Source organism: Vombatus ursinus, unplaced genomic scaffold (genome assembly GCF_900497805.2).
Source record: "Vombatus ursinus unplaced genomic scaffold, bare-nosed wombat genome assembly UNPS02009573.1, whole genome shotgun sequence".
NCBI lineage: Eukaryota > Metazoa > Chordata > Mammalia > Diprotodontia > Vombatidae > Vombatus > Vombatus ursinus.
This window is the reverse complement of record NW_020949351.1, coordinates 19,117,790-19,143,435: the sequence shown is the minus strand read 5'-3', so window position 1 is coordinate 19,143,435 and position 25,646 is coordinate 19,117,790. Positions and strand designations below refer to the sequence as shown.

General features: G+C 37.5%; 1 protein-coding gene across 1 annotated transcript in view; it reads right to left on the bottom strand.

Moving 5' to 3' along the window:
- Positions 1-590: 590 nt before the first annotated feature.
- CNDP1 (carnosine dipeptidase 1) overlaps positions 591-25,646 on the bottom strand; it is a 63,649-nt gene continuing 38,593 nt past the window's right edge. The window contains exons 6-13 of the mRNA XM_027852360.1: positions 24,467-24,555; positions 19,205-19,405; positions 15,843-15,927; positions 8,010-8,170; positions 6,745-6,909; positions 5,349-5,490; positions 2,353-2,500; positions 591-675 (exon numbers count right to left, since the gene is read on the bottom strand). Of these exons, the coding sequence (XP_027708161.1) occupies positions 606-675; positions 2,353-2,500; positions 5,349-5,490; positions 6,745-6,909; positions 8,010-8,170; positions 15,843-15,927; positions 19,205-19,405; positions 24,467-24,555 (1,061 nt within the window). The 3' untranslated portion in view covers positions 591-605. The remainder of the gene's footprint in view (positions 676-2,352; positions 2,501-5,348; positions 5,491-6,744; positions 6,910-8,009; positions 8,171-15,842; positions 15,928-19,204; positions 19,406-24,466; positions 24,556-25,646) is intronic.

Genomic DNA, 25,646 nt, shown 5'->3' with positions numbered 1-25,646 from the left:
CACAACTTTTCATGTAGCAGAAATAAATGAAATGGAGGTAAGAGGTTAATACTCTGCCATGCTATAGTAACTTTTCTGAAAATGAATCCATAGGGAAATCAGTGTAGTCAGTGGTGGAGACCAGCATTTTTATTAATAATATAGAAAGAAATCTTGGGTGATTGTAAGTGCTTTGTAAGGACTGACTGCAGAGGAATAGAATTGTAAGGCAGAATTGTTAGGCATCATAAGTGGTTCAGGGCTAAGAAGGCCAGACTAATTCTGTAGTGATCAGATTGCAAGCTGAGAAACCAATTAAAGTAATTACCCTGTTCTCAACCTATTCAAAAGGTTAAAATGGACTTAACTGGAATTGTTTTTGTAGCAGCAAGATAGAGGTAAGAATTAGATTGCTGAAGGTGGTTTTGACTTTAGGACCACAAGACAAGTATCATTAAACATTCTCAACATCTTGCTTTCAGAATGTTTTATTATTTGTCCATATTTAAATGAAGCAATTTAAACAAGCTCTTGGCCGGAGAGGAAAGTTTTCCTGTATTTGGATGACATCCTTGTCCAGTAGGGTCTGACAGTTTAGTAATCTTGGGGTTGGAAGCTTGAGGAAGTTATGAATGCATCTTAGCCACCTCCAGGAAAAAGGCTGCAAACAATTTGGATCCCTCTATATAATTGTACCTAATACAAGAAAAAAAAAAAAGAAGAAAAAATCTTTTCAGTTTATATTAAAATGAAAATGTTCATAATTTGTATAGGAAAATTACAGTTTTAAAACCAAGCTGATGCCTGCAACTTAGTTTTTGGAGATCACAAGAGTAAAGTCATTTTGTGTATTCAAGGTGGTAATATTATAATTATGAAGAGAACAGAGTCAACGAATTAGTAGTTATGTGCCCTCCCCTGTCACATGACCAAGGAGGTTATGGGTCTTGCTGAAAGAAATGACCTATTTTAGTTTCTAACCCCTGACATGACAAGGCTTTTAAATTTTAACATTTCTTTTGTCTACCCCAACATGTTAAGTTAGGAGAGTTATACAATCTGGCAACAAGCCATGCAGAATGAAGAGTCCTTTTAAAAGTGTTATTGACCTATATTCAATGGCAAGAGCCATTTCACAATGGTTAAGTGGCCAAAGGATTTAAAGAAACATTTCTCAAAAGAAGAATTGTAGACTATTAATAAACATATACGAGATTGTTCCAAATCACTAGTGCCAAGAAATGCAGATTAAAACAACTCTTAAAGTTTCACCACTGTCAACAAGAATTTATTAAGCCCCTACTGTGCACCCAACACTATGCCAAGCAGTGGGGTAAAAAGAAAGCCAACAACTTAATCCCTGACCTCAAGAAACTCCCATTCTAATGGGCAGATGACAAAAGATGAAAATCACCAATTTTGGAGGAATTTCTGGAAGATAAGCACACTAATATGTAGTGGGTTTGCCATTTCCTTCTCCAGTTCCTACAGATGAGGAAACTGAGGCAAATAGAGTTTAGTGAGGGTCACACAGCTAGTAAGTATCTGAGGTCAACTTTAAACTTAGGTCTTCCTTACTCCAGGCCTGCCACTCTAACCACAATGAAAAAAACAACCAACTGTTGGTGGGACTATGAATTAGAAAACAACTTGGAATTAAGATTTTTAAAAAATGATTACAATGTCCATACTTTGCCTCAGAGATCCCACTGCTGGGCAGATACTTCAAGGTTAAGGACAGAAAAAAAGGTTGCATATATGTCAAAATATTCATTACAGCATCTCTTTTATGGTAGCAAAGAACTGAAAACAGAGGGCTGAACAAATTGTGGAATATGAATGTGATGGAATATTACTGTACCATAAGAAACAATAAATATGAAAGATTCAGAAAACCTGGAAAGACATAAGAACTGAAGCAGAATGAAGTAAGCAGAGCCAGGAAAATAATGCTATATAACTACTAACAATTTGAATAACAACAACAACAAATGAAACTGAACACTAATTATAGTGACCAAGCTTGGCAATGGAGAAGAGGTGAAAAAATGTACCTCCTTTCCTTCTTTGACTGAGCGTAGAAGACTGTATACACTACCACACATGGCTTGTGTGTTGATTAGTTTTGCTGAAATGCCTTTTTTCTTTTTTAATATTTGTTAGAAGTGATGGCTCATTGGGTAGGAGAACAGAAGGGGATATATTAAAGAAAAAAATGAAGATGACATGAAAATAAGATATCAATAAAAAATTCTTAAAAATTTTAAATGTTTGGTTGTTCTTAATTAGTGAACTGAATAGGGATCATCTCTGAGAAGACACCCAAATGATCAGGCAGTGAAGAGTTTTACCCCACCAAGTATTCCCATTAACCTGTTTATTTTCTCATTCTGAGAGTGTTCTCCATCATCAACAGCTCCTAGTGGTAGCATCATCACACTCTTTTGGATAATATCCTGGAATGTTTTAGCAATTGGAATAGTTGATCCATCTCGTATCATATCAGGATCTACTCCAAACACTGAAACACAGAAAAAGAGACAGTGCTGCAAATAAAATAACCACCTGAGTACATTCAGTTTCACAATCAACTAGGCCTCACTTATGTGCTAGAAATAAGGGTAATAAGGATACACAGACAAGAGTTTTCCCTGCATTCTAGACTCCTCTCTCTTTCTCTCTCTCTGTGTCTTTCTATGTCTTTACATACATACCTATACATACAGACTATATATCTATCTATCCATCTATATCAATAGTCTTCTAAGACAGTTTGCATTAACATTTCTTTTAATGGTTTGACATTTCAGAGATAGGGAAACCCTTCAGTAATCAACCCACACATATTTACCTAAATTACATTACTGCTTCTTGAATTAAACGAGAGAGAGAAGTATTTTTTCTCATAAATGGCATACATTAAGTTAACATTGTTTAAAGCAAGGAGCTAGCTGCAGATAACATGTCCAATGATCAAAAGAGAAAGGATTTGATAACCTGCTTTCTGCATAGAACTGAGTAACAACTGCTCTAGCGACCAAGCTTTTTTTTTTTTTTTTTGTGAGACAATCGCGGTTAACTGACTTGCCCATGGTCACATAGCTGGTAAGTATCAAGTGTCTGAGGCTGGATTTGAACTCAGATCCTCCTGACTCCAAGGCTGGAGCTCTATCCACTGCACCACCTAGCTGCCCCAAGACCAAGCTTTAAATGAGAATTGGCATCTAAGGCAAGTACCTCAAGCTGTGTACCCTAGGGCAAGTGGAGAGAAACCCCAGGGGTGGATAGCCATCACCCCATGGGAGGAGACAGGGGTTTAGGGGCACCACAACAGCAATGATAGGGAGCCTGCAAGGGGCAGCAGGGCACCTGGTAGCTTCTCATTTTAATTACTCTTGATTACTGGCGTAGTGCTGGACGTTTGGAATAAAGAAGTCCAAAATTCAAGTCTTGCTCTGACACAACTAGCTGCGTATATGACGCTGGTAATAACTTAGCCTCTCTGTACCACTAGTGACTCACTAGGACTTGCAAGTAAAAAATGGTCTGCACCAATTGCTGTTCTGCCCCGTAAAATGGACAAAGAGTCTTACCAGCTGAAGAAATAAAGATCTTCTCATTTTTGCTAATTATGTGCTAAGATCGGTTGTTTCTTCTTATTTGGCATCCAAAGAGCCTAATTAGAGCTGGCATGATGGTTAAAGCCGGAGGAGCCCTTAGAGATCATTTTGTCTGACCTGCTTATTTTGCGGAGGTGGCAACAGAGATCCAGAGTCAGTGCTAGATCTTCTAACTCCTAGTCTAGTGCCCTTTCAGTCATGTTGCTGAAATTTAGGCCCTTGAGGGCCTTCTAGACCAGTCCATTCGGCCTCAAGACTCAACATAAGCAGCTGAGTATGAAGGGAGGATCCTTAGTCCTTCTATGTGTACTCTGATTCCAAGGTCACCTACCTCCAACACTCTCAGAGAGAGAGACAGAATTTGGAGACCTGGGAGAGGAGGGAAAGCAGATCTTAAAGGGAAGGATAAGGTCCCTGGAGTTTGGAAGGCAGTGGTGTCTACAGATAGGCATGGCTCTCCAGGAGGACTTTTAGGACAGCATCCTTCCCCTGCCTTGCCCTCCCTAAAGTGGCCCCACCTCCATCCCTCATTGGGTATATCATACAAAACCCCTGAAAAGGCTTTTCCCTTCAAGAACTTTGGGTGGCATTTCTCCTTTACTCTTGAAGCGTATCCTCTGAAGTACCCCTACTGTATTCAAAGGGTCCTCCTTCCTACCTCCACTCCCTAGGATTCCCTCTGAAGGAAAGGTTGAGAAGCCAAAAAGGGTAAAACATCAAGGAAAGGAGTGGGATAGAGGAGACAGAGGTGTCCCCAGAAAGGCTCAGCCCTCTAGCAGAAGTCAAGGGTCTGTCTCCATTCCTCCATTCAGTCCATCTAAAGTGTTTACCTTCTATTTTCTGAGCACACGATGCTGAAAACCAGCCCCTGAATGGCTCCCTCAGCAATGGATGATTTTTGGGTAGGGTACTATTCACTAGCACTCTAATGATCCTCCAGCTTCTCTTGCATCCCAGGACAGTCCATTCTACCTTCAGGCATAGAACTATTAAGGATTTTCCCCCCCAATAAGCCACTTCTAAACCCACCAAATATTTTGTTGTCATATATCTCCTTCATGTCCGAAAGATTGACATGAAAGACTTAACTAAAATTCTCTGTTAAAAACTAGGTAAGCTTTATCTATAGCACCCCAGGGGTCTACCAATGTAATAAACCTGTCAAAAAAAGTTAATGACACGAGCTTGTCAAGACCTATTTTTGATGAAGCCATCCCAGTTGTCAGTGATCACCATTTCACGATCTAGATGTTCACCAACCATCTCTTTGATAGTACTTTCCATAATTTTGGTAGGAACAGGAGACAATGGCGTTGGTCTATAGTTTGCGGATGCAATTCTCTTCCTTTTTTGAAAACCGGGGAGATTTATCCTTCTCTGATTTTAACATTCCAATTCTCCATTATCTTTGGATAATTATCGCTGAACCACTGATACTGAAAGCAGCCTAACCAGTTCCCTTAACTTGGGAGAACACCATCGTTAATTCTAAACAACAATATTCTGTCTTGCTTGCACCCAAAAGACAACCTTTGTCAAAAGCTTCAAACATACTCCCGGCAACACTCCTGAGTGTGGTTTTCCAAGTCAGTATGTGGCCTGCAATTTTATGTCCTACAATTCTGTTTGACACCTTACGATAAGTTTTAAATGTCTTTCTGAACTTTCAAAAAAAAGTCCCTTTCACTGCTCAGCACAGTTCTTTGCCGTGTTCCATGTTGTGATATCAAAACTCCCTAAATGTCCCACCTGTTTTGATTGCTCTTCTCGCAGCGATGTACTGAATATCATGAATATTAGCAATCCACGGGTGAACTCCCAGTGTCATATTGACTTTCAATTTGTTAGAACTATTGCGCTGAGAGAATATATCCTCAAGGTACTTTTTCACCTGAAAGACAACATCTCATCAGAAATACAAACATTTTCTATTTACTCCCTCATTTTGCTCACCCTATTTAACCTCCCTCGTTCTCATTTTCCTCATCTGTAAAATGGGTATAATACTAGTGCCTATATCACAGGTGCTATTGTGAGAATCAGATGAAATCGTGTATGTCAAATTTTGCCTTTCAAAATTTATAGTGCCATATAATTGTCTATGATATAATGCCACTTCATTATTATTTTTATTATATGCCCGCCAATCATTCATAATAATATTTAGATGCTGATGACTGGGTAAAATTCCTCTGTGACATCTCAAAAAAGTTTCGATTTTATTTCAGTGTTGAGAGAATTTAGCATTATACTAAATATTGGATAAGATTGTAGCAACTTGCAAATATGTTGTTAGCAAACATACTTGTTCATTAGTAGCCTGACCCCTGAGGCCAAAATCACTGAGCTTCATTTAATTATAGAGTTCAAAATCCTTGACCCATAAAACATAAAAAATACTAAATTTGCAAAAAAAGCCTTCTTTCTATGATGCCTACAAGGCATTACCCTACTACATGTTTTGTGACAGGAAGCAGTCTAAAATGTTCCTAAACAGAGGCCCAAGTACTAGCCAAAATATTGCACCCTTCCCTCTACCATTCTGCTCCCTTGATGCATGCCTTCTCTCAGTTAATCAGATATATTTATTCAGATTGAGAAAATAATGCTGCACCTCCTCCCAGATAATATTCATCTTCTAACTACTGCTTTCAATATTGGAACTTCACATACCAGTGAGATGGTAAGATGCTATTTCAGAACCACCTAGGCAACCTAAGCATTGGGCCAGCTTTGCCTAATTAGCTATACTATTTATGAAAAGTTTTTACTGGTTCTCTAGCAATGACTGATCTTACACTTGACAACTATCTCACAAATGAAATACAATCCTAAAGCCTAAGAATTTGTTGTCTGATGTGGGGTAATGATGCAAATTACAGAAGATTTCTAGTACTTCCCTTTAATAAAAAGTGATGAATTTGCAGCATCATATGGATCACACAAATTTTGAGCTAGAAAAGACCTTAGGTCATTTTAGCCTAAATCTCTAATTTTACAGATGAGGAAACTGAGGCCCAGAAAGGTCAAATGATTTGCCAAGGTCACATTATAGTGAGTCAATGTCAATGAGTTAATTGTTCATTTATGATATATATATTATATAGTTCATAATTACACTTCCATTGATAGAATCTTTTGTTACCTGTGTCTCCACGACAGAAATATTCATATAAGGCACTAAGCGGATTGAAAATTTTCCTATTACTTGGGCAGGTATGACTGTTTTAGCCCCTGGTTCATGAAATGCTCCCTCGATCCCATGGATAGAAAGAGATGGGTACCGCCAAAGGTGCATGAGGATTTCTTCCTAAATGGAAACAAAGTGACCCAAGGATATTTAGTGACTGACTGAAGGCTCCTTAAGCTGAATCTTAGTAGGTAGCATCACCAGGCATAATGTAGCAGAAAATATCTGAAATGGATCTGAATAGGCCCTCATTATAGAGGTTGTTTTCTCTGTTGAAGAACTGGGTATTCTGTCCTTAACAGGTAAAGGGCTCCATTCTGAATTTTTATCTGAAGATGGGGAGGTTCCAGATTTAAATCTACATCACCAATAACTGGGAATTCATTCAACAAACACTAAATGCCACTTTTAAGCAATGGGGTAGATATGAAGTTTAGATAAGACTCAATCCTTGTCCAGATATATAGCACAATACCAATAAGATCATAGTTCTAGAACTGGAAGAACTTCAGAGTTCATCTAGTTCAACCCTCTCCTTTTACAGATGAGAAGAAAGCCATAGAGAGGTTAAATGACTTGCCCAGTATCACCCAAGTAATAAGAGGGAGAGCCAGGATTTAAATGCACAATACGTCCTGTGACTCCAAATTCAGTCCTCTTTCCACCACACCTTGATGCCTCCCCTTTAAAAAATAAAAATAAAGTAGTAAATTTAGAGGGTTCTGCACACAGTACAGAAAGTATTTAATAGATGTTTGTTGAAATGGAACAAAATTTGTTGAGAAGTCTTCAAAAAATTCTTTTGAATTTTGGAACAATTGTCTTCTTGCCCTGAGTCCTCCAAAGCTAATCAAAGGGAAGACATGTTGTTTCCCAGTTAGAAACTCCTCCTCATCTGCCTGGACTCTCAGAGAAAAGAGCCATAACCTCCAAACACCATAGCATGTGAATGAACATTTCAAAAAGAATCTAACTTTTCCTAGCAGACACTACTCCTGCTTAAGCATCTTTACAACTATTCCAGGTTCCCAAGACCCAATGCTCTGATTACAGGAAACAGGAACTTACAGAATGGTCCCTCATGGCATGAAAGCATTACCAACTGCTCAAATTTCAAAAGTGCAAAGATTGGAACTCTGAGACTAAACTGGGTACAGGGGGAATTGAATTCATCTTTTCCATAACTCTCTTTCAGATCATCAATCAAGTTGTGGCTGTACCTTGGTGTCAAATAGGAATCTTTCCACTTGGCTATTATTTTGATATTCTTCTAGGTTCAAATCAATAGTTTCATACATCTTCTTTTCCTCTTCTGAAAGGGGAGCCACATTATCATAGATCCCAGGGATCAGAATATGGCCTGATGAATCTACCAGGCTTCCTACAAAAGAATGCACCAAGAAGAAAGACAATTTAATTCAATGCAGTTCAACAACCATATATTAAGTGCCTACTATGTGTAGGAGGCTGATAAATGGTTCAATGGATAGAGCACTGAGCCTGGTGTCAGGAAGACCTGGGTTCAAGTTCAGCCTCAGACACTCACTAGCTATGTGATCCTGGGCAAGTCACTTAACCTCTGTTTACCTTAATCCACTGGAGAAGGAAATGGCAAACCATTCCAATATCTTTGTCAAGAAAACCATTTGGACAGTATTGGCGCGCTACGGTCCATGGGGTCAAGAAGAGTCAGACACAACTGACCAACACAAGCAAGCTACTATGCTGGACAATAGGGATACAAAAATAAAAGTACAAGAACCCCTGCCTTCAGGGAGTTCATAGTCTACTGGACAAAACAGCATGTGCAATGAAAATTAATAGCCATATAGAAGTAATTAAGGGACACTAACCATTGGGAAGATTAGAAAAGGTCTCCTATGGAGGTGATGCCTGAGCTGAACCTTGAAGGAAGCTAGGAATTCTGGGAGGCAGAAGTAAGGAGGAAAAACTCTCCAGCCCAGGAGGACAATCAGAAGTTTAGGGCTGCAGAGTTGGTCCATGGCACAGCCTAGCCTATCATTTCAGTAATCATTATAATAGGTACTGTTTACTATTGCTAAACCTATCATGCAGCAAGAGAGAAACAGACAGACAGACATATAGACATGCATGTGTGTATATATATGTTTTAAAATATTTCATTTTTCCTCAGTTACATGTAAAGACAATTTTTAACATCCATTTTTGAGAAATTTTGAGTTCCAATTTTCTATCTCCCTCCCTTCCCCCTCCCTGAGACAGTAAGCAATTTGTTATAGGTTATACATGTTCAATCATGTAAAACATTATACACACACACACACAGATTTATATACATATATATGTGTGGGTGTATGTATTCTGTCAAAGCAAACAAATGAGATTAACTCTCCATAGGCCAGTTATTATATGCACCTAATCTAAGTCATATTTCTTTTAATTGAAATTTATCAAATTTACTGATTAAAAACAAACAAACATGTTGCACTATCACAAGCTAAATTGTGCATAACTTACAAATATCACCTGGAAACTATCATTTTTATTTTGCAGGAATTAATGCTATGATCAAGAATCTTTAATTCAAACTGAATTACCTTTTAGACATCTAATGCAGTAGGGTAATGATGATTAGTGAAGTATTTATCCACAAGAGATAAACATAATCAGGTCTTTGGTCTTTATTTCAAATTTTATGTTATTAACAGGGATGGAAAAATGAATCTGATTGATAGACACACAAAAATAATTTGCTATTTACCTCTTAAGTGTTTAGCTTTTTGCTCACTTCAATATAGGGTTGGCAAATGTGTATTCAACCTCCCTACCTTCTTTGTGGAGATGGAGAACTAGGAATGGTGAATATCACAAATACTGTCCAACATGGTTGATTTGTTGGTTGGTTTTACTGAAGGACTCTTTTCTCTCTTATTTTAAATTAATTTTACAAGGGATGTGCCAGAAATACAAACACAAATAATATATAAAATGGCAATAAAATTTAAAATAAAATATATGTACAAGAATGATATAACCAGTTAGTAAATTTGGAGGAAAATGATAAAAAAAAGTTTTCTAAGCAATTCATTTGGGAAATTCAGACTTACTTTTACTCGTATCTAGTCAGTTAATGAAATATTCCTGAAGTCAAGACCCCTTGTAAATACAAACACAATATTAAAAAAATTTAAATAAATGCCAGAAGAAGGAAAAAATTACTGCTATACCTGAGGATCTTAACAACTATGATGCAGGAAATTAAATCACAGAAACTTAGAGTTGGAAGATACCTCATAGGTTATTTGGTCTAATTTCAGAAGCAATTGTGGCTATGATAACATGGTGCCAAGTGACCTTGGACAAATCATTTAACCTCTCTAGTACTCAGTTCTCTCATGTATAAAATGAGGAAGGGGGTGGAAAATGGGGCCAGATTATCTCTAAGGTCCCTTCCTCCTCTGAATCTATGATCCCATGACCTAGTATCACAGATTCAAACCTCTTACACTCCCCAAATGACTAGCCTGTATGAACAGAGTGAATAAACTTATTTGGTGCTATGAAGTTACAGCTTAAGCAAGCTAAGGGGTCACAAACAGGCAGATATGTGGCCTGGCCTGTAATAGTTTTTATTCAGAAAAGTAATCATCAAAAGCATAGATTACTAACAGTTAGTCTCTATCTAAACAGACCAATATAGAGAAGAGATCTAACAATTGCTCAATTTGATTAAAAACAAAAGTCCATTCAGATAATTCAAGTTAAAGGGAGGAGGGGGAACCATTTTGGTGGCTGAATTATCAGGATTGACTGTCATTGGTTAAAATAACAACAAAAAATACCAGAATATTTGCCAAGTTTCCTTTTTGCGTTGAGGCTGGTAGGCAATATCTTGACGGTGAAAACCATATAACTCTTTACTTGGCTTAATAAAAAAAAAAAAAAAAAAGGAGAGGAGGAGATTGGGAGTAATGAATGACCAAATGATTAAAATACAGCTGGAGCTAAAATAAAAGTACTCTCAGCAGGATGTAAGGGGTATATGAAATGGAAATGAGCTGGGATATTTTTCCTGTGACTTGAGCAGGTATTGTTAGACATGGCTATAATGGTGGACATAAATTTAGTTGTCCTCAGCAAATTAGGATGTGATGTAAGAGGAAATGGCTCTTCATACACTCACTCTACTTCACCAGCAAAATTGCTCCAGCCTCAGACCTCACACTGTATTTTAAAATCACTCATTAACTCTGTTCCCACAGGGTGTAAAGAAACCTTCCCAGCTGCGAGCTCAGGACTAGTGCCATTGACTACATCCTGCCAGAAGAGAAATATTATTTGCTCATTTTCCTTTTCCTTTTAATTAACTCACAGAGAAATTTGATTAGAGAGAGCTATTGAGTATTTCTCAGTAAATTCTGCTTTAACTGAAAGACCGTCACTAAGGATGGGTAATGGGAAAACATTGATATATACTCTATTCAGAAATCATTCTGTTTTACATATCCTATTTTCAGTAGTTTTCTGCTCTAGTTCTTTAGTATTGAGTGAATTTGCATGAAAACAGGATGCTTAAGAGTTCATTTTCTCCCACTGCTCATTTTCCACTTGAAAACATAATCCCCTGGACGTGATATAATTTCTACAGCAACCATCACATCCAAGAGGATCATAACCTCAGGAAATGAATGGTAGGTTGATAGTACTGCCTTTTCAAACTGTACATAATAAATGTAATTCTTAATCCTTAATAGTCTTCTTTGGAATTTTAACAGCTTAAACAATATCCAATATTTGATACTTATAAAAATACCCTTGCTCAATTCTCACTTCTGCTACAATGCCTCAGGAGGACTGTGCAGGGCATAGAATATCTCTACAAAAGGGAAGTATCGTAGTTGGAAAGCTGAAAGGGACCATAGAGGTCACCTTAATATATCTAACCCTTTCATTTTGCAGATATGGAAACTGAGGCACAGAAATTAAATGGCAGAAATTTCTGGCATAAATGGCCAGAATCATAACTAAGGTTGGGCAAATGGGTGCTCTGTCCCAGGGTAGTAAACTTGTGATCTGCAGTTTTGTTTTTTTTTTTAGCATCTGAGAAACAACTGGACTTAACACCTAGTTAATAATAATCACTGGCTAAGATAAGAAGCTATATAGTGTTTCCTCCAGCAGTGGTCACACTTTAGGTGAGATCCTCCAAGTCCTAGGATCCTCTTCACCCCTCTCAGCAACTGGCACATATTGTACCTCTTCCCTCCTCCCATCATCCCTTCAAAAAAAAAATTTGCTAGTTAAATCTCTGTGCATCTCTCAGAACAACAAGGGGAAAAGCATGGTGGAACCAGAGAGCCTGATTCTATTTGACTTTCCATATCTCTGCTGCCCTCTTTCTCATATTTTAAATATGCACAACTGGCCATTAAGCTATGGATCCTAAATCAGTGGTGAGTGTTCCCTCCACAACATCCCACTCCTCCCCACATGGCAGAAAGAGTTATGATTGTGACTTGATAAATGCTTCATTTCAGAACGTTGGGGCCACATATATGTGAGTATATGTACAAAGCATACACAAATTCTACAAACAGCAACATTCAGAAATCACTCAATTTGTTATGAATTTCTCACTTGATTTGTTACGAAAATTAAAGAAAGTAAAACAATGTGCTCTTTATATTCCATTCATGAACCCCGAACTAGCATTCCTTAGCAATGCACTATCCATTTGCTGGACTAAATGAAATTCTATGCTTGATTTAAGCCACACATTCTAAAAAAAAAAAATCATGTGCTGCAATCATGCTTGGAGAAAAAATTGAAATGTACTACTAATGATTTGATGATGCAGTGTTCTTAGAGAAGGGAAAATTGGTTCAGATAAAACAGAAAATGGAACCTTTTTTTTCAAGTGTTGAGCTCTATATTTTCTGAATTTGGCTGGAAACTTTAAATACTTGGGAAGAGAATCACTCATGATATTTCTCTATGAAACTGAAAAGTACAGAGAATTTCGTCAGGGAGTTAGATTTCAGAAGAATTAAAAGGCTGCTGTAAAATAATATTAAGAAAAATAATAATGGCTTACATTTGCACATTATTTTATGGCATACACACACATATTATCTCATTTGACATCCACATAGCAGCCCTGTTAAGTAAGTAGGGAAGGTATTATTATTATTATCATTATTCCCATTTTATAGATGAGAACACTGCCTGGAAGTGACTTGCCCAGTATCATACAACTATTAAGTATTGCAACCATCCCTAGAACTCAGGTCTTTTGATTCAAGATAACCTTTTGTAATTGGATACAGTATGGAAGGGAGAAAACGATATGGGATTTATAGTCAGAGGCCACAGGTTTGAAACCTTGCCCTTCCACTTACTACCTGTGTAAAAATGAGCAGTTCACTTCCTTTTTCCTTCGTATCGCTTCTGCGGCTCTCACATTTCAGCACACAAACATTCTCTTCTATGGGGTGGAAGGTGGGGGGGTGCTGGGGGGTGGGAAGGTACCACAACTAAAGAATAATTTGCGAAGCATCCAAAAAGGGCTAAAAAGATGTTAAAGCATTGATACCAAGCTCCTAAAAAACACATTAATATTACACCTGGAATAGGGAGTTGCAAGGAACTCATTAGAGCTGCTGTGAAGTTTGGTGCTATCTAAAACAATCCTGAACAACATCCTTCAACCACCATTGCAACCCCTTTCACAGAGAGCTGGCTGTATGGAGTTGTGGTGATCAGCAGTAATGCTATCTTCTGTTTGTTAATCATCATGGTTCTGTTCAGGTTGCAGATGTGGGGGCCAGAATCTTAGGAAACCCTACGTCCTATGCTTCTGGAATCACTATAATGGCAAAATTGCCCAAGTGGATTGGGAGTACCTATATTAAAGGAGTAAACAATAGGCTGCTGTGTGTCATAGTGGGAAAAAATACTAGAATTGGAGTCAGGGGACCTGAGCTTAAGTCCTAATTTTGCTCCTTCAAAGATTATAAAATCTGAGAGTTGGAAGGGACCTCAGCAGCCTCCTGGTTCAACCAACACCTAAAAGGGATGCCACCGTAATATACCTGACAAATGGTCATCCAGACTGTGGAGAACCCCTCATCTCCTAAGACACCCTCTTCCACTTCTGGACAGCTCTGAGTGTTACAATTTTTTTTCCCTGACATCAAACCTAGTTTATCACTTTCTATTTCTACTCATGGATCCTGGTTCTGGCCTTTGGAACCAAACAGAACAAGGCTAATCCCTCTTCCACATAATGATCTTTGAAATACTTGAAGACAGTTATCATGTATTCAGCTCCTCCCCACCTTTAGTCTTCTTTTCTCTAAATTAAATATCCCCGGGTTTTGTTTTTTTCAACCAATCCTCATGGACTCAAGGTTGCCTTCTTCTATGCTTTCCAGCTGATCAATGTGCTTCCTAAACTATGGTGGTGTTGTTCAGTCGTTTCAATCATGTCTGACTCTTTGTGACTCCATTTAGGGTTTTCTTGGCAAGGATACTGGAGTTATTTGCCATTTCCTTCTCCAGTTCATTTTGCAGACGTGGAACTGAGGCAAATAGGGTTAAGGGATTTGTCCAAAGTCACACAGATAGTAAGTGTCTGAGGCCACATTTGAATTCAGGAAGATGTCTTCCTGACTTCAGGCCTGGTACTCCATCCACTGTGCCATAAACTATGGTGCCCAGAAATGCCAGATGTGGTCTGACTAGACCAGGGTACAGAATGACTATAATCTCCTTATTCCTAGAAGCTGTGTCTTTCTGAAGGTAGCCCAGACTTTTTGGTTGCCATATCACACTGCTGACTCATATGTTGCAGTCCATTGACCTCCATATCTTTTTCAGATAACTACTTAACCAAACATACCTCCTTCATTCTCTACTTGCAAGATTGATTGTTTGAACCCAAGTATAAGGTAATGACTTTATCCCTATTGAATGTCATTATTTTAGTTTCAGCCCAATGCTCAACTATCAAGATCTTTTTAGATCCTGACCCTGACATCAAGTTTGTTAGCTATCCCTTCAAGCTTGGTGTCATCTGTAAATGTAGGGAGAATGCCATCTGTGTTTTTATCCAAATCAATGTTAATGGCCCAGGACCAACCACAGGTGCCTGAGGCATTCTACTGGAAACCCGCTGCCAAGCTGACTTTGAACCACTAAAGATAACTGAGTCAGGTCATTTTACCAGTTCTGAATCCATCTAAAAAAAAGATGATCATCTAATCCATATCTTTCTATCTTTCATCCATTCAATAGCATGAGATACTTTTATCAAATGGCTCTGCTAAAAAACCTAGGCAAGCTCTCTCTGGAGCATTCTTCTGATATACCAGCTTAGTATACCTGTTAAGAAAAGGAAATAAGGTAAGTCTGTCATCACCTATTCTTGATGAAGCTATGCCTGCTCTTAACTTTCTAAATGTTCTCTACCTATGTTTTAAATGATATATTCTAGAACTTTTTAAGGAATCGAGATGAAGCTCACTGGCTTAGAGTTTTCAGACTATTTTCATTTTCTTTCTTTTTTTTTTTTTTTGAAAATCAAGACATTTCCCTCTCTTCAATCCTTGGTACCTTGCAACTTAAAACCTGCATGTCCTTAGACAAATCACTTAACCTCTCTGTATCTTGGTTTCCTGTGAGATGAGGGGTTCAGAATACTCTTTACAACTCTAAATCAATAATTCTTTTGGTCTTTCAGATCTCCTGATGTCTATTCTATTGCCATCCAAGTCTGACCTGTGGTTTCCCAAATTTTTTTTCCCTTAAGGTTAAGAGAAGAGGAGTCTGGGAGAAAAGGAAGATAGATTTGACTAAAATTTGAGTGAAATAATTGGGGTTATTTAGTCTGGGACTATATGTAGGAGAATTGAGGTCAATGCCTTCCCTTATCTCTCATCTATTCTGCCTTCATTCTAAACTGTACAGGTTGTGGGGTCATCCAGTACTTAGAAATTAAAATCAAACTGAATTTTAGAGAATTCATTTATGCTTACATGATGACTAATAAATGAAATGAAATAAAGTGTTACCAAGAAGGGATACCAAATCAGCCATTGGCTCATTGAGGATGCCACCAAATGTTCCTGAATGAAAATCTTGATCCCTGCACTTCACCTGAAAGAAAAGAGGCAAGTGACTTACTGCTTTTTGTTTGTTTCTTTTCTTTTTACTGCTTTGACACTAGCTTTTCATGTGAAAAAAAGAGAGAGAGCTCAAGCAATAACACCCATACAAGTACTTACTTTCTGAAGTTGTATAACCTTTTTTACCTTATTGACCTCTCTCCTTTTTACAGCCAAACATTGTGAATAAATATACCCAATTCCTCCATTTCTTCATCATCCACTCTTTCCTCAATTCCCTATAATCTGCTACTATTGGTATAGAGGAAAGAACACTGGAATCGGGATCTGAATATCTGAGTTCCATCATTGCCACTTATTGGCTTTGAAACAGTTCTTCCTTCTGAATTTACTATTTCTGCTAGTAGTACTAGTAGCCATCCAGTCTCCCATGTTTGACACTTTGGTGTTCTCTAACACCCAATCAGCTAATAAATCCAATTGAGTGATTCTACCACTGCAACCTCTTCTTTGCTTCTCCTGCCTGCTATGTCAGTCCAGCTTCACATTATTACCTGACAGAATACTATCATAGCCTACCATCTAGTTCTCCAACCTCTACTCTCTCTCACCTCTAATCCATTTTCTATGCTGATGCCAAAATAATCTTCCACATGCATAGCTTTCACTTTTACTCAAAACCACACAAAGGATTCCAATTGTTTATTAAATGAAGTTCAAATTCTGTAGCTTGTTATTCAAGTACCTTCCATAGCAGGTTGCCTTTAAGCATCTTTATAGCCTTATGTCATGCTACTTTTCTCCACATAGCCTATATTCAGGTCAAAGAGATTACTTGCCATCTTTTTCACATCATCTACACTTTTCCGCTTCTGTTTCTTTGCTGATGCTGTACCCTATGTCAAGAATGCTCCTCCTTCCCAGCCTGCCTTCTTGTTGATTCCTACCTCCCTTCCCCTAAAGCCCAACTTAAATTTTCCTTAATTCTTTAGTCAGTAAAAACATTTTCTTGCTGGAACACCACCCAAGACCTCGCTTTTCCACATCACAAATTATTTTGTATCATAGTTTTTGAGTATGTGTTATATCCCCCTACTAGCTATAAGTTTCATGGAAGCAAGAATAGTGTTTTATCAAAATGTCAAACACCTCCTGTGCTTTACACACAGTTGATGTTTAATAGATGTTTTTTGAATGTAAGACTCTTTTTTAAAATCTCTTCAATCCATTCTTTTCTGTCCTTCATATTGCCATCACCATACCTAACTTCATGCCTAAACTACCTCAAGCTCTTAATTGGTCTTTTTCTTCTCCAATTCACCCTTCAAAGCATTGCCTGATTAATCTTCTTAAAATAACACTTCTATAAGGTTCATCCCCATGTCCAAGAACTTTCTTTTTACTTGGAGAGATACAGTTTAGTGATAGCCTAAAACAATTACTTTATCTGACAAACCCCACCCAACAATATTCTGAATTTCATCTTTCTCATCCTTGATCAAATATTTTCTTTAAATTGCTCTCTCTGGCTTTCTTGGAGGAAGTTAAAAATATGTTTCTATTTCCATATGTTGGAATATCATAGGAAATGAACTTTTAGATCATGTAGTTGATGAAGGCATACACTCCTTTAGATAATCAATCAGAAAATGTTAAGCAGAAAGATAATGGCCCAATAGTGGTTGGAGAAGTAAAGTAATTTAGCCAGTCCTTCAGCAGATAAATGAATAGAGGAATGATGGGGCTGACCTCTGAGGACCTCTAGAGGCCCTGATGAGCCACAAGAGGGCAAAAGTTTTAATGTCTCTCTGGTATCAAAATATTCTGAGAAAACTCCTATTTAGTGGGGAAGGACCTTAAATCATTCCCTTGACTCAGATGACCAGTACAGTGTTATCTTTTGATGGTGATAGTGGTAGTGTTTAATATTTTATTCATGCTTTTTATCTTTAATAACACTATCACTTCCCAATAACTGCTCTAACCTCCCCATCCCATAGAATTCTTCCCTGGAACATAGAAAGAGAGAAGAAAATAAAACCATCAATGTAGTGGCATCAGATAGATTATGCAATACTCTTCACTTACTATCCATAAACTCTTTATGGAGAAGTTATAGTCAAGTCCACAAGTATTTATTAAGCACTTGCTATGTGCTACTCACTGTGGTAAGTACTAAGGATACAACCCCCCACTCCCCCCAGAAAAAACAACTAGTCCCTGCTCTTAAGTCACAGTCTAATGGGGAGACAGCATGCAAACAAAAATGTACAAATAAGAGATATACAAGAGAAGTTGGAGATAGTCAATAGAGGGAAGGCACCATTTTCTAAATTACTGAAGAGGCTTTTCTCTTCATTGGAAACCCCTGTTACTTATTGCACATCACTCCCAGGGCTTCCTCGGCATTCTGGTGAAATGCCAGAAGGTAATCAGAACAAACTGAGACATCAGCCAATATATTCTCTGAATGAAAGTTTCTGATTTTGTCATAGGAATAAATTTTTTAATTCAAAGAGAAAATAGTAAATTCTGATTATGGTTTATTATGTTTCATGCATTTTAATTAATGAAATGAGAATCGGATTTATCCATAGGATTTAGTACTTGACAGCATATACTTTCTTCAGAGTAAAAAACCTCAGTCACTTCCACAATCAGTGATGTGACAGATGTTGAAATGGTAGTCATTAACAGCACCACTTAGGAAATAATGCCCTCAGGGCCTCTTGCTCTCTGGTTTAGTTTAATTCAGAATTTAGGATATGCAAGAATCCCAAGGAATAATGATGTCTGGGGCGATGGATGTTCTCCCCAGCAATATATTTGGGGAAGTGCTGTTACCTATTCACACTAGTGACTTCATATTTTACATTTGTATATGTGTGTATTTGTTTTCCTTTGATAGGGTGTAAGCTCCATGGGGGATGTTTCCTTTTTGTCTTGGTATGTTTGCCTAGAGCCTATCATGGTGTATACAATAGGCGCATGATAAATGCTTGTTTAAACTAAATCTTTACAACCACAATTGGTAAAATAGTACCTTAGATCTTTAAGAGACCTTGTGTGTGCATGTGTACACATATATGTGCATACATATATAGTTCATAAAAGATTTAGTTAAAATATTTGTATATAACCCTGTAGCAGTAATTCTGAGCCAGTCAGGTCATGCAATTAGTTCTTTCTTGTGTGATTAGTACTATTATAACCACACTTGCTCTAGAGCAAAAGTACCCGTTTAGTTTCCTTTCGCCTTTTCCCAACCAGATATTTCTCACTCAGCTTTCTGACAGTTTTCTCAGTACCTCCACGGTGAAGTATATGTTTCCTCGGGTTCCATAAATGAGTGCAGGCTTCTTCTTGCTAATCCACAAGTTATCTGAGATGACAATGTAGTCAACATTGGAGAAGAAACGGTCTTTTTCTCTTTTGACAAGTTCATCTAATGAAACTGAACCTGCCTCTTCCATTCCTTCAATGATGAATTTAATATTCACTGGAATATCCTGAATTAAAAAAGCAAAACATTTTAATAATTATATATCTACTCACCTTTCAAAAGTCAGGAATTGTTTATGTCTCATGCTTCTGTATTAAAATTTTTTATATGACCTAGATCTGTGATTTTGTTGGCATAAGAACTCTTGGAAAGAAAATTTCCTCTATCAATGTAGACAGGAAACTTCTGAAATTTATAGCTTTTGAGAGTTGCCTAGGACTCTGAAAGGTTAGGGGACTTGCCCAGGGTCCCATAGCCAGTATATGCCAGACTGGGACCTGAATTTAAGCCTTCTTAACTCAGAGGATGGTTCCCTCTGCTCTGTGGACCGTACTGCCTCTCATTAAATGGAGACTGGCCTAGTGGGGCAAATGGATTTCACTGTTACAAGGAGATCCTAGTAAAGAAATTCCTCTACCGATATAAGCTGGCACCTTCTTTGCCCCTGCTCGTCTTAGAGAGCTACTGAGAACACTGACAGGTTAGGTAATTTGTCAAGTACCTATCAGAAGTAGGATTGGAATCCAGGTGTCCCTGGTTCTGAGGCTGTCTCTCTATCAGTTGGGGAAACTCAAATTAAATGTGCATATGTATTCTCAATAACTTGTTCTCACAAATCTGATTCATCTTATATAGCAAGTACAGAGACATTTCAAGTTAAATCTTGTTGTATGTCATATAGTATAGTGCATCACAACAGCTTAATGCTCTAATATTGGTGACGAAGGATCATATTCATTCACTCATTTATCACTTCAGCACTTCCATATCTATGTATAGACCACTGTGCTAGAAACAAGGGGAGTTACAAACTGCACGCTAAGACAGGGTCTCAAGGAGCTAGCTCATAATCTATTTGGGGAAGAAGACAAAAGCAAAGATTACTATAATACAGTATATAATATTTGATGATATGTGCACTAGACAGTGGCAAAACTTAGTAGTATATGAGATCCAACCACTTGTCGGGTATGTTATAGTGGAGATTCCTTTCATGTGTGGATTGGACTGATTTCAACTATCCAATTCCATGATAGTGTCCAGGAGTACATGAAGAAGGTAGCATTGGAGTTGGGCTTCAAAGGAAAGGTAGGAATGAACAAGGTATGAGGGGAATCTAGGCACAGGGAGCAGGATGAACAGTGTGTGGAGGGCACATGATGGAGAATCCATCAGTTTTCTCTTAGGGTAGTGGGGAGAGAATCATAAAGAATCCTCCAGTCAGAAATAATTCCACTGTGTCCTTTCAGAATACTGATATTTTATTTTCCCTTCTAAAAGGAAAGGTTCAATCCTGGGTCACTCCATCTTTGAGACAATATCCCTTTTCTTTCCTGACTCAATCATGGGCTTTGTAGTTTTTATTTTTCTCTTTATCTCTTTGTTGTAACAAACCAATAGTAGCAACAAAAATCCCACCATACTCAGAATCATAAACTAACCATCTTCCTTCAAAAGATTTTCTAATATTTGAGCCTTAGGATAATTTCTATTTCAAGTATCTGTTACTTTTCAATTATCATTTCAATCTTCTTTTTAATTTTCTCAAAGGACTTTGATCTTGTGGAAAAAAATGGAACTTGACTTCTTCTCTAGTTAATGTTTGAGCATGGAAGAGTGTCTTTTAAATTTTTACATGTTTTCCCCTCTTTTTGCCTTTGATCTTTTGGTATCTTTGTAACTTTTAACTTCAGGTCTTTGTGAGCCTCATTAGGAGATAATAAGGTCCAAACCCTTTACCAGAGCAGAAAGCATTGGGCTAATGTAAATGTAGAGAAAGAAATAGAAGGTCAAGTGTAAGCTTTGTATAACAGAATCACACTAATTAGTACTAATGATGAGAAGAAACTCTTAGATTAGTGAATCTTTAAAAAGGAAAAATGAGGGCTGTATTAGAAAATAAGTTAACTTTATTCATCTAGTTAGATAAGGGCAGTGTAGGTATAATGATTTATGAAACTATATCCCATTGTATTTCTATATGTTTTAGCAAATCTTTTGAGAGTACTGAAATCTTACTGATATGAGAGCTCACTATAGCAGTACTTGGTTAATAAGTAATTGCTGGGAAGTCATTGGCACCCAACAAGCTTTTTTTGGCAACCAAGGTTTGTGAGATGTGAGAATTCACAGGGCTTTATACATGAAAGCATTTTTAATGTACACACAAAAGGATATTCAGACTGCTAAAAATCTGAGGTGTTTTCTGCATTTTTCCTTTATGATTTATGATGTGAACTGGCATAGAGGAAATCCATATATTTTTAAATGTTCATAGTGCCTTTTAGGTTTTATATAAAACAATAATCCTGTCATCTGAAAAGGACAGAACACCAGTCTTTCTGGACCAGACCAGACCTGCAGGTGCAAGTGTTCTTAGATCCTTGCCAAGTTTACTGCGAGATGAATAAGGGTCCTGTGGTCAAAGAGTATGTTCTGGCCATGGGAAACTGAATTACATGGGAGTTCTCAGGCTCATCTTAGGGATGCTGGACCACAGTGGACCTATGGGGTCTGAGCCCAGAGTGCAGGAGAATATAGGGAGGGGATAGCCCCTCTCCTGCTAAGTTAGACCCTAAGTGTTTTAATCAACACTGGAAGAGTCCTGGAATCCCTGACAAGAGCTGGAAGTACCCACGATCTTGGGTGTTATCCTGGACTTCAGGCTCAACTTAGCTTGGGTTTCTCTTCAACAGCAATGAAAGTCAGTTTTCTCATCTGTAAAATGGGGAATCTGAACCAGAGGGATAAGTCGTTGCAGTTCTGACATTCTATGATTTTATTATTCTGTGCTTCTTCCCAACAGAGCTAAATCTATAAATAAATGAGATAGGCAGAGATAGGAAGAGAAAAGGGGTAGACTACAACAATGGACATTTTAAAATATTATGTTTTATGAGTGCACATATTTTTAATACCAGAGAATTCCAGTCTGCATTACATTAAAAAAAAAAAAACTCAATCAACCCACCACTGTTAATTCACCAAGACTAGGGAACTTTTAGGGAGGAACTCTGTCTATTAATGCAGCCTAGAACCTTTTCTACAACTCAGTTTTGGTAAGCTGACCAAGGCATAATAGTAAAAAATATTATTAAAAACAACTAACATTTATTAAGTATCTGCTGTGTGCCAGGCACTGTGTTAAATGTTTTACATTTATTATCTCATTTGATCCTCACAATAATTCTAAGAGATAGGTGTTATTATTATTCCCATTTTACAGATGAGGAAACTGAGGCAGATATTAACTTACATGCCTAGGGTCACACACACTAGTAAGTGTCTGAGAATAGAGATGAAGTCATATCTTCCTGACTCAGAACCGATACTTTATCTCTGTATCACGTAACTGACTCATGTCACACAGCTTATAGGTATTAGAAGCAGAAATTGAACCCAGAGCTTGCCTGATAGCAAGCTTGTCCTGGTTCCAATTCACATCTCCATTAGTGTATGTGAATTGGAGTGGAGAGAAAAGTAAGTATTGGGCTAAGAAAGAAGAATAATTAAGCTGAAGTAGCAGATACCTATAAGCATTGACTGTTCTTGATCCGTTTACTCTTAAATAAATGGCATAATGCTTCAAGATTTTAAATGGCTATTTCTGTTGTTACAATCACACCAAACAGCATTACTAACATAATAAAATACTATACAAAGAATATAAAGATATCAACTATAACTTTTGTGTCTCATTATCTGCGTATCTCCTTATGAGAGACAGCATGGTACAGTGGAAGGGTGTTGAGTTTGGAGTTGGAGGGCTTGGGTTCAGATTCGGGTTCTTGTTAAGCCCCTTGACCTTTCTAGGCCTGTTTCTTTACAGTGAATGAGAGGTTGGATTAGATAACCTCTAAGGTCCCTTCCAGCCCTAAATCTATGATGTTCTGATCCCACAGACTAAATGATTGAGGGCAAAGGCCTTGTCTAATCTAAATTGTCTCTCCTTCAACACTTAGCAGAATATTTGTTGAATTTCTGTGACAGAATTACTCAATCAGTGTGAGATTCAAAAACTATCTAGAGTCTACGGACATATAGCCAGTCTGAGAAGAACTATCTTTATTCTGGGAGGCATTGGTAGATGCCAAAGTAGCAATATTATAATTTTTCATTTTAAGAGTCATAATTACACTGAAATGTCTTCCGGGAAATCTCTACTTCAATACCTTATTGTGGTGTGGAGGTAATGACTCTGGTTTCTTTAAGGCAACACCACTACCAAACAGGTTCTCACATGTCCTACCAAGGTAGAAAGGTGAGTACTGCCCAGTGCCCCATCGTAATTCTATGATCCAAGGATCAGTCTAATAAAGTTCAGAGAGATTCATCACCAAGTTATATGCAAGGTCATTAATTTTTCAGTCATAGTATCTCTCAAAGATTGTCTGCTAAGTGATCAGGTAGTTATAAGTCAAGAGTATACCTATAGCAATGAAATTTCAGGTCCTTTAAATATTGAATACCACCTAGCCCTGGGCAGCTAGATAGCACAGTGAATAGAGTACCCAGCCTGGTGTCAGGAAGACTCATCTTCTTGAGTTTGAATTTAGTCTCAGACACTTACTAGTTGTGTAACCCTGGACAAGTTACTTAATCCTGCTTGCCTCAGTTTCCTCATCTATAAAATGAGCTGGAGAAAGAAATGGCAAACCAAGTCTCTGCCAAGAAAACCTCAAATGGGGTCACGAAGAGTTAGACATGACTGAAAAAAAGACTGAAACCACCTACCCTATTCCCAGTAAACAACAGACTGCTAAATAATGCTCCCTGATGGTTTGAAATGATAAATAGGCTAGTGGAGGCATATATTCATATGTATTTATATATACATACACACATATATTATATATCTATGTATCTGAGGATTAATAAGACACAGTCCTACCTAAGAAGTATCACACCTAAGTGTGGCTTAAAAAAAATTCTTCCTCAATTTAATTTTATCTATTCAGAGATACTTTCCAGTTATCTATTGTGACTGAATGTATTATTATTTCCATAAGGCTAATGACCACTTTCTACATCCTTTTAAATTCAATACCATAGGCCATTGGTGACATACTTGGTTGAGGGCTTGGAAGGCGCCCACTGCATTAATCCAAGCCAAAACAGGTCCTTTATTGTCTGTTGCTCCTCGTCCATAAAGTTTTCCTTTAAGTGGGAAAAGGAAAAAAAAAGGTTAGAACAGTTTTTTAAACTTCTGCCAAGTTTAAGAAGTTCAAAACAAATTTAACATGATGAATGATTATGTTAACAGCACATTTTCATTTTAGCCTTGAACAAATCTTGTTCTGAAATTGCAAAGTACATTTCATAAACATAAATTTCACATTCATTTGATGGTTGACCAATGTAAGACAATGTACATCACAGTGCCTTTGTAACAGGTTGACTCCTTGACCATTGCTTATTGGAAGAGATCTATATATTTGCAACTGAATGTCATATAATCTGTCATTTTGAAAACTTGCAACTAAATGAAGAATGAATGAAAAATTTCCCAGTCCCTCTCAATTGTTTGTTACAATTTGTTTTTTTTTCTTCGTCTTCATAAAATATAAATTATTGGTTTGGTATTTTTAAACGGGAAGACATTCTCACCATTAATTGAGAAGTCATCTTACTGGTGAGCTAATCCATCCAGCAGTTCAAGAGCTCATGGGCTCTTTGACAAATGAAAGAAAATCAGTAGTAGTAAATCAAATCATCTGATGAGGGGAAGGATAAGCTGGAGGTGAAATAACATTTCTATTCATTATATTTGCTGAAATATCTAATAAAGACAAAAGTCATCAATAAAATTTATTTTACATAAATGAGGTCATAAATAACAAACCACATCATCTTTTGTAAATTCTTGGAAAAAGTCAAATACTTTTCTTCCTTTAATGAATTCTAAAATTCAAGAGACAGCATGGCATAGAGAATGGAGACTTGGATGTGGATCCAGGAAGATCTGGGTTCATGTACTACCTCTGATACATACTGGCTATGTGACTCTGAGCAAGTCACAATCTCTCAGTGCTTGGTTGTTGTTTTTGTTCAGTCATGTCTAACTCTTCATGAAGCCATTTGGGGTTTTCTTGGCAAAGATACTGGAGCGGTTTGCCATTTCCTTCTCCAGCTAATTTTACAGATGAGAAAGCTGAGGCTAACATGGTTAAGTGACTTGTCCAGGGTCACACAGCTAGTAAATGTCTAAGGCTAGATTTGAACTCAGATCTTCCAGACTCCAGGCCTAG